The sequence below is a fragment of the Amblyraja radiata genome, chromosome 1, assembly GCF_010909765.2.
Source record: "Amblyraja radiata isolate CabotCenter1 chromosome 1, sAmbRad1.1.pri, whole genome shotgun sequence".
Classification (NCBI taxonomy): domain Eukaryota; kingdom Metazoa; phylum Chordata; class Chondrichthyes; order Rajiformes; family Rajidae; genus Amblyraja; species Amblyraja radiata.
In genome coordinates this window covers 168,350,497-168,363,123 of record NC_045956.1, presented here as the reverse complement: position 1 = coordinate 168,363,123, position 12,627 = coordinate 168,350,497, and the positions used below count along the sequence as shown (strand labels likewise).

General features: G+C 47.9%; 1 protein-coding gene across 4 annotated transcripts in view; it reads left to right on the top strand.

The window, feature by feature from the left end:
- Positions 1-296: 296 nt before the first annotated feature.
- reep1 (receptor accessory protein 1) overlaps positions 297-12,627 on the top strand; it is a 96,564-nt gene continuing 84,233 nt past the window's right edge. Inside the window, exon 1 of one of the 4 annotated variants that reach the window (XM_033034960.1) lies at positions 297-591. In XM_033034960.1, coding sequence (XP_032890851.1) covers positions 560-591 — 32 coding nt within the window. In that variant the 5' untranslated portion in view covers positions 297-559. The remainder of the gene's footprint in view (positions 592-12,627) is intronic. The other 3 variants (XM_033034980.1, XM_033034967.1, XM_033034974.1) reach the window with 3 other exon arrangements.

Here is a 12,627-nt window from a genome sequence, read left to right as displayed (position 1 = left end):
CCTGCGCATATATTCTATGTAATATATGCAAAAAGAATTTCACTGTGCAGTTGCATACGTGACAAATAAAGCACTATTGTCCCATTGAGATGAAGTCCATTTGGCCCATCGGACCAGTACTGGAAACAGAGTTGCCATGCGACACCTGGCAGTAACCATGACTAAGCACAACGTGCCCTTGAGGTGAACAGTAAATGCATCATCCCGGGTGATCACCAGCCGGGGAAAAAACACCCCACAATGTCCTAGTTTATTCGCCTTTGACAGGTTGCCCTTATATGGTGCCCCCTTTGCAGGGCGAGGGCTCGGTTCGGAAGGAAGGCGATGGAGGGGAGAGAGAGCTTCCATCCCCTGCCTGCACTAGCCGCTGCCCTGAGTGGGAGGACGTTGTGAAACTAAGGACTGTGGTTATCTCTCCCTCTCCCTCTATAGTTGTCCCTTTCTCGCAACACTTGGGCTTGCCGGTAGCGCTGACGAAACGTGCGAATGGTCGAGCCCTGCATCGGTTAGAGAGGAAACTCCTCCCTCACTTGCAGACAAACAAGTCCTTCCAACCGCCATGGTCTCATGGATCATCTCTAGACTAGTCGTGTGAGTATTGCGGCTCTTTTGTTCCCTGTGTCAAATGCTCGCCTTTATTGCTGCCCTCTCTCCCCCCCCCCTCCTTCGACACTGCAGCTGCAAAGAATTGTTTGCAAAAATAAAACACCACGGCTGGTTCGCTGCACTCTGTATACAATGTTTCCTTCTTTTATTTAAAATACTCTTTCTCTAGCCTTCAAAATCCAATCATCCCCGCACCCCGCCCCTTGCAACAGAAAAGTGTCAAACTAAATAATCCTTTGTGTGTGTGTGTGTGTGTGGGGGTGCGGGTGCATTTGACAATATGATGTGTTCTCATTGAAATTACCGAGCTGAAATAAATAACAAGAAGCAGGATCTATCTGCTGTACGTTATGGGGATGGTTTGCGAGGCTGTGGTCTGTCTGTCTGTAGCAGTTGCAGCTCCAAGCTAACTCCAGCTTTAAGGTGCATGCATGTCACGTCGACCGATAATGAATCTGGCGAATATGGATGGGATTTCCTCCAACGTTGGTTTGGTGTCTGAAGCCCTGATGAGGGGGGTTTGGTGGGGACGCGTGTGTGAGCTGGCTTCATATGTTGATCTCGGCACTGGCTTGCCCCTGCAACCCAAGGCTGTGGACGTGTGGGTTTGAAGAAGGGTCTAGACCCGAAATGTCATCTCCAGAGATCCCCCCCCCCCCTCCCCCCTGCCCCGCTGAGTTTAAGTTACTCCTGCATTTTTTGGTGGACAAGACAGATTGAAATGACTGCTGTCTAGTAACAGAGGCAGCTGATGTAGGGGAACGATGCCTTCTCTCTCCCCCCACCAGTGTATGACAGGCAGGAGTCTGGGGCAGCAGCCCCGGTCAGCTGTACAGATCACAGCCGCATTGAACGCTATCTATAATTAGCGAGACACTGATCCAGTTTCACTCGTGTTCGGCCCCTTCGGTCGCAGCAGCAGCTGTTGAAGATGGAGATCTTGTTGCTGCGACTTGCACTTAGCTCCTGCCGGAGGGTGAAAGTGAAGAGAGAATATTCTTGCATTGGACTCCCATTTTTAAAGCCCCGCGTAGTTCGTCCCCTAAGAAGCGGGAGGAACTCGTAACTGCTTTCTGCACGTTCCCTGGTCTCATCTTTTGTCTTTGTCTTTGCAAAGAAACGTTTTGAGATCCCCATCGCATTTTATATTTTGCAAACATGCGATTGGGAAAATGCACCGCCCGCTGCAGCAGGTTGCACGCAATGCTGGTACTGACCCAACTGGGTCTATTGTTGAGTGTAAGCTCAGCTGCTCCGCGACCCTGGGTGTTTCTGTGCCTTATTTTATAGTCTGATGATTAGATGTCAGCAGCAAATTGCTGGCAGCGTCTATAAAACGCGGTGTCTAAAACACCAAGAGTTCTGGACCCACAAGAAACATAGGGATCCCCGCCTCCCTCCCTCTGCGGATGATGTCAGACCCGCTGAGCTTGAGATGTTGAATCTTCACGTGAGGTGTTTAGTCATGATCCTAAATGCAGCACAAGGCTGAAACATAGAAACGCGGAAAATAGGTGCAGGAGTAGGCCATTCGAACCCCCATCCAGCACTGCCATTCAATATGATCACGGCTGATCATCTAAAATCAGTACCCCGTTCCTGCAGATTAGGAGACAAAAACTGTACGCAATACTCCAGGTGTGGTCTCACCAAGACCCTGTACAACTGCAGTAGAACCTCCCTGCTCTTGTACTCAAATCATTTTGCTATGAATCTAGCCTGTCCAATCCTTTTGATAATTTTATATGTTTCTATAAGATTCCCTCTCATCCTGCTAAATTCCAGTGAATACAATTATTTCATCATATGACAGTCCCGCCATCCCGGGAATTAACCTGGTGAACCTACGCTGCATTCCCTCTCATGCACTCCCTGCAATAATGTCCGTCCTCAAATTAGGAGACAAAAATTGCACACAGTGCTCCAGGCGCGGTCTCACCAGGGCCCTGTACATCTGCAGTAGGACCTCCTTGCTCCTAAATTCAAATCCTCTTGCAATGAAGGCCAACATGCCATTAGCTTTCTTCACTGCTTGCTGTACCTACATGCTTACTTTCAGTGACTGATGTACAAGCGCACCCAGGTCTCGTTGCATCTCCCCTTTTCCTAATCTGACACCATTCAGATAATAATCTGCCTTCCTGTACTTGCCACCAAAGTGGATAACCTCACATTTATCCACATTATACTGCATCTGCCAAGCATCTGCAAACTTGGAGATGTCACATTTAATTCCCTCGTTATATAAATCGTTAAAATATATATTGTAAATAACTGGGGTCCCAGCACCGAGCCTTGCGGCGCCCCACTGGTCACTGCCTGCCATTCTGAAAAGGACCCGTTAATTCCTTCTCTTTGCTTCCTGTCTGCCAAACAGTTTCTATCCATGTCAACACCCTACCCCCAATACCACGTGCTCTAATTTTGCACACTAATAACATGTGCTCTAATTTTGCACACTGATGCTGTACATTACTGATGAAATGCCTCTTGTGGCACAGCAGAAAGGCCACAGATTCCATGGATCATAAACACAACAGGTCTCAATAGCACAGAGCCAGCAGGTCCCACATATCACAAACCCAGTGGGTCCCACAGCTCACATACCAAACACATCCCACAGCTCACAAACCCAGCAGATCCCACAGCTCACAAACCCAGCAGATCCCACAGCTCACAAACCCAGTAGATCCCAACACAGCAGAAAGCCAGCAGAACCTAGATCATAAACCCAACAGATTTGACATTTCATAAACCCCCACAGATCCCACACATCACAAACCCAGCAGATTCCAACAGAGCAGAAACCCAGCAGGTCTCAACACAGCACAAAAGCAGCAGATCCAAACCGAGCCTAAACCCACTCCAATAGCACACACCCAGCAGGTCCCAACACATTGGTGACTCTGGAATTTTTTTGCCACAGAAGGCTGTAGAGGCCAAGTCAGTGGATATTTTTAAGGCAGAGATAAATAGATTTCTGATTAGTACTGGTTGCAGAGGTTATGGGGAGAAGGCAGGAGATTGGGGTTAGGAGGGAGAGATAAATCAGCCATGATTGAAGGGCGTAGACAATGAGCTGAATGGCCTAATTCTACTCCTATCCCTTACGTCCTTACGACAGCACAAACCCAGCAGATCCGAACCCACTAGATCCCAACACAACCCATCCTAGCAGTCCCCACATAGCTCAGACCCAACAGATCACAATCTAGCACAAATCACGGGTCCCAACATGGCACAAATCCACAGATCCCAACATGGCCCAAACACATCAGCTCCCAACATAGCAGTAATGTTGCTGCTTTACAGCGCCTGAGACCCGCGTTCGATCCTGACTATGGGTGCTGTCTACACGGAGTTTGCACGTTCTCCCCATGACCAAGTGGGTTTTCCCCACACTCCAAAACACACATTCCCCACACATTCCCCACATCCTCCCACACTCCAAAGACATACAGGTTTGCAGGTTAAATTGGCTTTGGTAATAATTGAAAATTGCCCCTAGTGTGTAGAATAGTGTTAGTGTAGAGAGGGTTTGCTGGTTTGGAGTGGATTCAATGAGCTGAAGGGCCTGTTTGTACACTGTATCTCTAAACTAAACGAAAATAAAACAAGCGAATGCATTGGAATCAGTGGGCAAGATATACGTATCCACTCCCCCCCCCCGCCCCCCCCCCACAGATGTTGAGCGTCTACCACTCTCAACAATCAACGAATGTCGTGAAATGCTCCCCACCTATTGGCACAAGGGACTTCTTAACATCTTGTCCTGTGTATTTGATTCCTAAACACTAAACAAAGCAAGGACAAAGTAAAGGAAGGTTATCTGTTATCTGTTTTACAAATCAGTATCTACGAAGGAAACATGTGGGCACAGGTTCGCATGGGAACAGGGGATGTGTTCCCAGATTCCCAGATGGATGGAAGAATTCTACATCACCCCTGCTCCCACCCCCACTACCCCCAAAGCCCCCCCCTGCTCCCACCCCCACTGCCCCCAAAGCCCCCCCCCTGCTCCCACCCCCACCGCCCCAAAAGCCCCCCCCCTGCTCCCACCCCAACTGCCCCCAAGCCCCCCCCGGCTCCCACCCCCAAAGCCCCCCCCTGCTCCCACCCCCACTGCCCCCAAAGCCCCCCCCCCTGCTCCCACCCCCACTGCCCCCAAAGCCCCCCCGCTCCCAAAGCCCCCCCTGCTCCCACCCCAACTGCCCCCAAAGCCCCCCCTGCTCCCACCCCCAGTGCCCCCAAAGCCCCCCCCTGCTCCCACCCCCAGTGCCCCCAAAGGCCCCCCCCCTGCTCCCACCCCAACTGCCCCTAAAACCCCCCCTGCTCCCACCCCCACTGCCCCTAAAGCCCCCCCCCTGCTCCCACCCCCAGTGCCCCCAAAGCCCCCCCCCCTGCTCCCACCCCAACTGCCCCTAAAACCCCCCCTGCTCCCACCCCCACTGCCCCTAAAGCCCCCCCCCCCCTGCTCCCACCCCCAGTGCCCCCAAAGCCCCCCCCCCTGCTCCCGCCCCCAAAGCCCCCCCCTCCCCCCCAACCACCACACCTCCACTACCTCAACCACAGGAACTTTCCCTCACCATCATTTCCCTCACCACACTGTCCATGGGTAGAGTTCTATAAGTGCTGACTCACCTCCCACCAGTCACTACAGCAATAGAACAGTACAGCACAGGAACGGGCCCTTCGGCCCACAACGTTTGTGCCTAACATGATGCCAATTTAAACTGATCTCTTCTGCCTGTACATGTTCCATATCCTTCTATTCCATGCACTCCCATGTGCCTATCTAAAAGCCTCTTAAACACCACTATTGTATCTGCCTCCGCCACTGCCCCAGGCAATGCGTTTCAGGACCCCACTGGTATAAAAGACATCTCCATTAAACATTCCCCCTCTGCCATAGCTTGGACCTTTCAACGCTGGGAGAAAGGTTCCTCCTTATCGATGCCTTTCATAATTTTAAATACTTCTGTCGTCTCCCCTCAATCTCCGACATCACAAAGAAAATAATCCAAGTCTATCCCACCTCTCCCTGTAGCTAAAACCCTCTATTCTAAGCAACATTCTGGTAAACCTGCTCTGTACCCTCTCTAAAGCTTCCACATATTTCTTGCATTGGGGCGACCAGAACTGCACGCAATTTTCCAAATGCGGCCTAACTAAAGTCCTATAGGATTGCATCATGGCTTCCTGACTTGTGTATTCATTGTTCCTATCAAGGAAGGCAACATACCATACTCCAGCCACCCTATCTACCTGCACTACCACATTCAGTCAGCTATGGCTTTGGACTCCAAGATCAATCTTCACATTATGGGTCTTGCCATTAACTGTATACTCACTCCTTACATTGAACCTCCCAAAGTGCGACACCTCACACTTGCTCCATCTGCCACTTCTCTGCCCATTTCTGCAGCTGTTCCAGATAGATTAGTGAATACGTGAGTTTGCTGATGACACCAACATTGGAGGAGTTGCAGACAGCGGAATGTATCTTCTGACAGCATTCCTCACTGTCTGCAACTCCTCCAATGTTGGTGTCGTCAGCAAACTCGCATATTTGCTAATCTATCTGTGTTTGTGTTCTGGTCATTTATATATATCACAAACAGCAGAGGTCTCAGCACAGATTCCTGCCGAACTCCACTGGTCACGTTCTCCAGCCACAATATTCACCTTCCATCGCAACCCTCTACAAATCTTCTATAAATAAGCCAGTTCTGAATCAAGTCTTCTTCATCCCGTATGTCTTAATCTTCTGGATTCTTCACCATGACAAAAGCCTTATTAAAATATATGTATACAACATCCGCCTCCCTACCCTCATCAATCTCCTTCATCACCTTCACAAAAAGTCTGATCAAGTTAGTAAAACATGACCTGCCGTTCACAAAGCCGTGCTGGCTATCCCTAATCAGCCCAATCCCACCTCAAAAAATTCTCTCCAACAGTTTCCCTTGCACCGATGTGAGGCTCACGGGCCTATAGTTCCCTGGATTCTCTTGTTCCTTTCTTAAACAAAGGAGCAACATTGACCACTCTCCAGTCCTCCGAGACCTCGCTTGTGGCTAGAGAAGAAACAAATATCCACGTCAATGATGTAGCAGCTATGAGATCAGTGTTGAGGTAATGATAGGAAGCTCACGGGTTCTATTTTAGCATGGGATCATAGAAACATAGAAACATAGAAATTAGGTGCAGGAGTAGGCCATTCGGCCCTTCGAGCCAATCTTGAGTGTAAAAACAAGAGCATGGGTGTTGGCAATGCCATGATATTTTGAATTTTGATATTTTTGAAGGAAATCCAAGTGGGTGCATATTTACAACAAATCAAGATGAAATTTAGTTGCTGGGCATGGGCGTTTCAGGTAAATCCCACAGAACAGGAATGCTGCCTTGGAATTTCCCAACATTGCTACACCAGCTAAAAATTGTGACATTATAGGCATAAGAAATAATAACAGGGCCAGGCCATTCAGCCCCTTCAGCTGTTCGACCGTTATGCTCATCCATCATTGACGTGGCTCGATGAAATTGTTATGTCTGATAAGCTAGATGCAGGAAAAAATGTCCCAATGTTGGATGAGTCCAGAACCAGGGGCCACAGTCTTAGAATAAAGGGGAGGTCATTTAAGACTGAGGTGAGAAAAAACTTTTTCATCCAGAGAGTTGTGAATTTATGGAATTCCCTTCCACAGAGGGCAGTGGAGGCCAAGTCACTGGATGGATTTAAGAGAGAGTTAGATATAGCTCTAAGGGCTAGTGGAGTCAAGGGATATGGGGAGAAGGCAGGCATGGGGTACTGATTGGGGATGATCAGCCATGATCACAATGAATGGCGGTGCTGGCTCGAAGGGCCGAATGGCCTTCTCCTGCACCTATTTTCTATGTTTCTATGACCTAAAATAACAAGAAGATCATGGCTGACTTAGGTTAGCAAGAAGATCATGGTTGACCTAGCTCAACAGCAATGCTCAGATCCCTGTAACATCCAGGAACCCATCAGTCTGTTTTGAATGCAGTCAATGTCTGAGCCTCCAGAGCCCTCTGGGGTAGAGAATTCCAAATGTTCACCAACATTCATTAGGGCGGCACAATGTCGCAGCAGTAGAGTTGCTGCCTTATAGGGGACAGCGCCTGAGACCCGGGTTCGATCCTGACAACGGCTGCTGTCTGTACAGAGTTTGTACGTTCTCCCCGTGATCGCATGAGTTTTCTCCGGGTGCTCCGGTTTCCTCCCACACTCCAAAGATGTACAGGCTTGTAGGTGAATTGGCTTCTGTAAATTTTCCCTAGTGTGTACGATAGTGCTGATGTACAGGGTGACAGCTGGTGAGCGCGGACTCCGTGGGCTGAAGAACCTGTTTCCAAGTCTAAAGTCTGTATTTGAGTCAGGAATTTCTCATCTCAGTTTGCCAAGTGGATGGAGCCTTTGGATTTCATATCTTTTAATTTGAAACTCCAGAAAATACAGGCCTGATCTATTCAACTCTCCTCATATGACACTCCCTCTGTAGTAAGGATATACTTTTTTGATATAAAGAGGCCACAGTGCAGAGTACACAATGCACCATGAGTGAATATAATTGATGTGTTCTGATCTAGTCAGCAACTGGATAATTTTTGTTTTTATGGTTTAGTTTATTTGGAAGAACTGATATTTATTGTATTGCGCATTTATTTTGTTGTTGTTGCGTTTAATATGCCGGTGAAGCTACAGCAAGTAAGAATGTCATTGTTTCTATTCATATCCAATGCACATGATATGTAAACACTCTTGAAATCATTGTCGACCTGTTCAGTTTCACGGTCTGTATAACCCGTTTTCACATAGCTCACAGCCAACAATGGACCATTGTGGGCTCTACCTCTCCTTGATCATCCTTGCTTTTTGCATATCTTTCATTTATTTGTTCTATGTGCTGTCTATGTCTCTCGTTACCGTTTCCCATGACTCTCTGACTGAAGAAGAGTCACGACCTGAAACGTCACCTATTCCTTTTCTCCAGAGATGCTGCCTGACCCGCTGAGTTGCTCCCGATTTTTGTGTCTATCTTTAAAGGGAGGACTTGGGTTCATATACAGAGTCAGATCATTGAGAGAGTCTTCAATGCCTGGTTTGTACCTGAGTGCGTTGTGTAATGGGGAAGGTTGCGGAACGGGAGAGAGGAAAGGGTTGATAGGCTTTTCCTCTCCTGGTTCTTGCTGCTTCTGCTGATGTTAAGCGCGTCCGATGTTGGGTGATGTTGAATGAGAGAGGACCTCATTGAAAAGTTCCGAATAGCAAAAGGCTTCAATAGAGTGGATGCGGAGAGGAGGTTTTCACTCGATCACCTACTATCAAACAACAAAGAAGGAAGGTACAGACAGACTGTTGGTGAGGCAGCCATTGCTGGCGCCACCCGGTGGTTAATTCCGGTGGAATCAGTGGGTTAGCATATGATGAGCGCATTACAGCACAGGGCCTCAGCTCACTGGAGTTTACAAGGTTGAGGAGGGTGGGAGGGACCTCATTGAAACTTACAGAATAATGAAAGGCACATATAGAGTGGATGTGGAAAGGATGTCTCCACTAGGGGGAGAGTCTAGGACGAGTGGTCATAGCCTCAGAATTAAAGGACGTTCCTTTAGAAGGAGATGAGGAGGAATTTCTTTAGTAAGAGGGTGATGAAGGTTGTGGAAGCAGTCAATGGACATTTTTAATACTGTAGATAGATTCTTGATTAGTACTGGTGTCAGAGGTTATGGGGAGAAGGCTGGAGAATGGGTTAGGAGGGAGAGATAGATCAGCAATGATTGAATGGGGGAGTAGATTTGGTGGTCCGAATGGCCTAATTCTGCTTCTATCACAATAGACAATAGGTGCAGGAGTAGGCCATTCGACCCTTCGGGCCATTCACTGCCATTCAAGGCTGATCATCCACATTCAGTACACCGTTCCTGCCTTCTCACCATATCCCCTGACTCCGCTAACTTTCAGAGCTCTATCTAACTCTCTCTTGAAAGCATCCAGAGAATTGGCCTCCACTGCCTTCTGCGGCAGAGAATTCCACAGATTCACAACTCTCTGGGTGAAAAAGGTTTTCCTCATCTCTGTTCTAAATGGCCTACCCCTTATTCTTAAACTGTGGCCCCTGGCTCTGGACTCCCCCAACATGTTTCGTAACCAATCCCTTATATGTTTCAATAAGATATCCTCTCATCCTTCTAAATTCCAGAGTATACACGTCCAGTCGCTCCATTCTATCAACATATTGACAGTCCCGCCATCCTGGGAATTAACCTTGTGAACTTACGCTGCACTCCCTCAATAGCAAGAATGTCCTTCCTCAAATTTGGAGACCAAGCTGCACACAATACTCCAGGTGTGGTCTCTGTACAACTGCAGAAGGACTTCTTTGCTCCTATACTCAACTCTTGTTATGAATGCCAACATGCCATTAGCTTTCTTCACTGCCTGCTGTACCTGCATGATTACTTTCAGTGACTGATGAACAAGGACCCCCATATCTCTTTGTACTTCCCCTTTTCCCAACTTGACACGATTCAGATAATAATCTGCCTTCCTGTTTTTGCCACCAAAGTGGATAACCTCACATTTATCTATCTATATAATTAAAAGTCTCATCTTGACCACTTCCTGTTTGCACTGCATATTGATTTTAGAAAAAACGCTACCACTTTTGCTGTGATTTTTCGCCATCTTACTCAGAGTCCCCCTCCGCTGCGCAGGACAAGAGGATTTTTCCCATCAATGAAAAATAAAAGAGTTATTAGTGTTTTAAAAATGTTGAGATTCTCTCTCCTGTCAATCACTGCCATGAAGGCCACGCCTCTTCTGGTGGGAGGGGGAGGGACTATAAAACCCAGAAGTGTGGGCGTGGCTCAGTCTCTGCAAGATGGGGGAGGGAAAGGTCACCTTGGTGGCCTTGCACCCTGCTTGAAATGGTAGGAAACTGCTTTTGAATTTGGTGGCCTTACCCCCTGCTTGAAATGGTAGGAAACTGCTTTTGAATTAGGTGGCCTTGCTCCGTGCTTGAAATGGTAGGAAACTTCATTTGAATTTGATGGCCTGCATTCTGCATGAAATGGAATAGCCGTGAGTCAACTGCCAGCCCACCAGCCGTGAGTGAGTGAGCTGCCAGCACACCAGGCTTGAGTGACTGAGCTGCCAGCCCAATAATCCATTCAACCTACAATGTCCATACCAGCCCTCTGGAAACCAGTCCCTTCAACCCACAACATCCATACTAGCACTCCAGGATGCCCCCCCCCCCCCCCCCACTGGCCACCAATATTGGAATTGGTGGAGAGGTGGAATATTGCGTTGGGGGAATGGGCCCACTTAGTCTAGTCCACATTAAACTGCATCTACCATGCATCTGCCCACTCACCCAACCTGTCCAAGTCATCCTGCATTCTCATAGCAAGCTCCTCACAGTTCACACTGCCACCCAGTTTTGTGTCATTTGCAAATTTGCTAATGTTACATTGAATCCCTTCATCTAAATCATCGATGTATATTGTAAATAGCTGCGGTCCCAGCACCGAGCCTTGCGGTACCCCACTCGCCACTGTCTGCCATTCTGAAAGTGACCCGTTAATCCCTACTCTTTGTTTCCTGTCTGCCAACCACTTCTCTATCCATGTCAGCACTCTATCCCCAATACCAGGTGCTCTAATTTTGCCCACTAATCTCCTATGTGGGACCTTATCAAATGCTTTCTGAAAGTCCAGGTACCTACATCCACTGGCTCTCCCTTGTCCATTTTCCTAGTTACATCTTCAAAAAATTCCAGAAGATTAGTCAAGCATGATTTCCCCTCATGACCTTGGCCCGAGTGAGCAGTGACCTTTACCGACAGCCTCACAATCCATCTCTCCAAAGTGGAAACCACCCCAATACTTCCTTAATAAAATAAAAAGAGCACAGTCATATATGTCCTATGCTTCTAAAAATAAACGGTGTGGTGGTTTCATAACGAGAAAAATCACGGCTAGACTGGATGTATTGATTACTCCTGTTGCCAGCAGTGGGCTTGAATGTTAAGTAATGAATCCTGCCTGTGCACCTGGATACCGGGACTTGCCTCCTTGTAGACCACCCATGCCGCTGGGTTTCCCAGTCCATCTCCGCCGCCTGACGAGGCATTTTCAACAAAAGCCCAACAGATAGATGTTTCACTAAAGATAGACACAAACAGCTGGAGTAACTCTGCGGGACAGGCAACATCTCTGGAGAGAAGGAATAGGTGCCGTTTTGGGTCGAGACCCTTCTTCAGACTGAGAGTCGGGGGAGAGGGAAACTAGAGGTAAGGAAGGGTCGTTTCACTCGGAAGTTGTTCTCTATTGTTTACTTGTTCGCTTTCATCTGCGATGGGAGAAGCGATAGATGGGCTCGCTTCACCTCCCTCCCTCTCATCATCCTTCCCTCTGTAAATAGTCAACCACACACAGGCTAATCTGCCGGAATGACCTAATCTCCCGGTTGCTAAACACTTTAACTTCCCCTTCCAATTCCCACCCTAACCTTTCCATCCCGGGACTCTTCCACTGTCCAAGTGAGGCTAAACGCAAATTGGTGTAACAGCATCTCATATTTCGCTTGGGCAGCTTACAACCCAGGGGTAACTTTCAGTCTGAAGAAGGGTCTCCACCCATTCCTTCTATCCAAAGATGCTGCCTGTCCCACTGAGTTACTCCAGCATTTTGTGTCTATCTACTAGCTGTCTTAAGATGCTCACTCATCTTAGCCTTTGGGATAATGACTGCGTCCCATGTACCATCAGTGTCCGGTTGTTGTGAACACACTCAAATGGATGAAGAGTGTGAGAAATGTGAGCGGGTGTTTCAAGTTGAGTTTATTGTCATGTGCACAAGTACTTTGAGGTACGTGTACAATTAAAATCTTGTTAGCAGCAGTATCACATGCACATAGTCTCACACCCACCCACAAAAAACACAAATTATAACATTTCTGAAAGAAAGAAGACTGTGGGGAAAAAAAGCAAG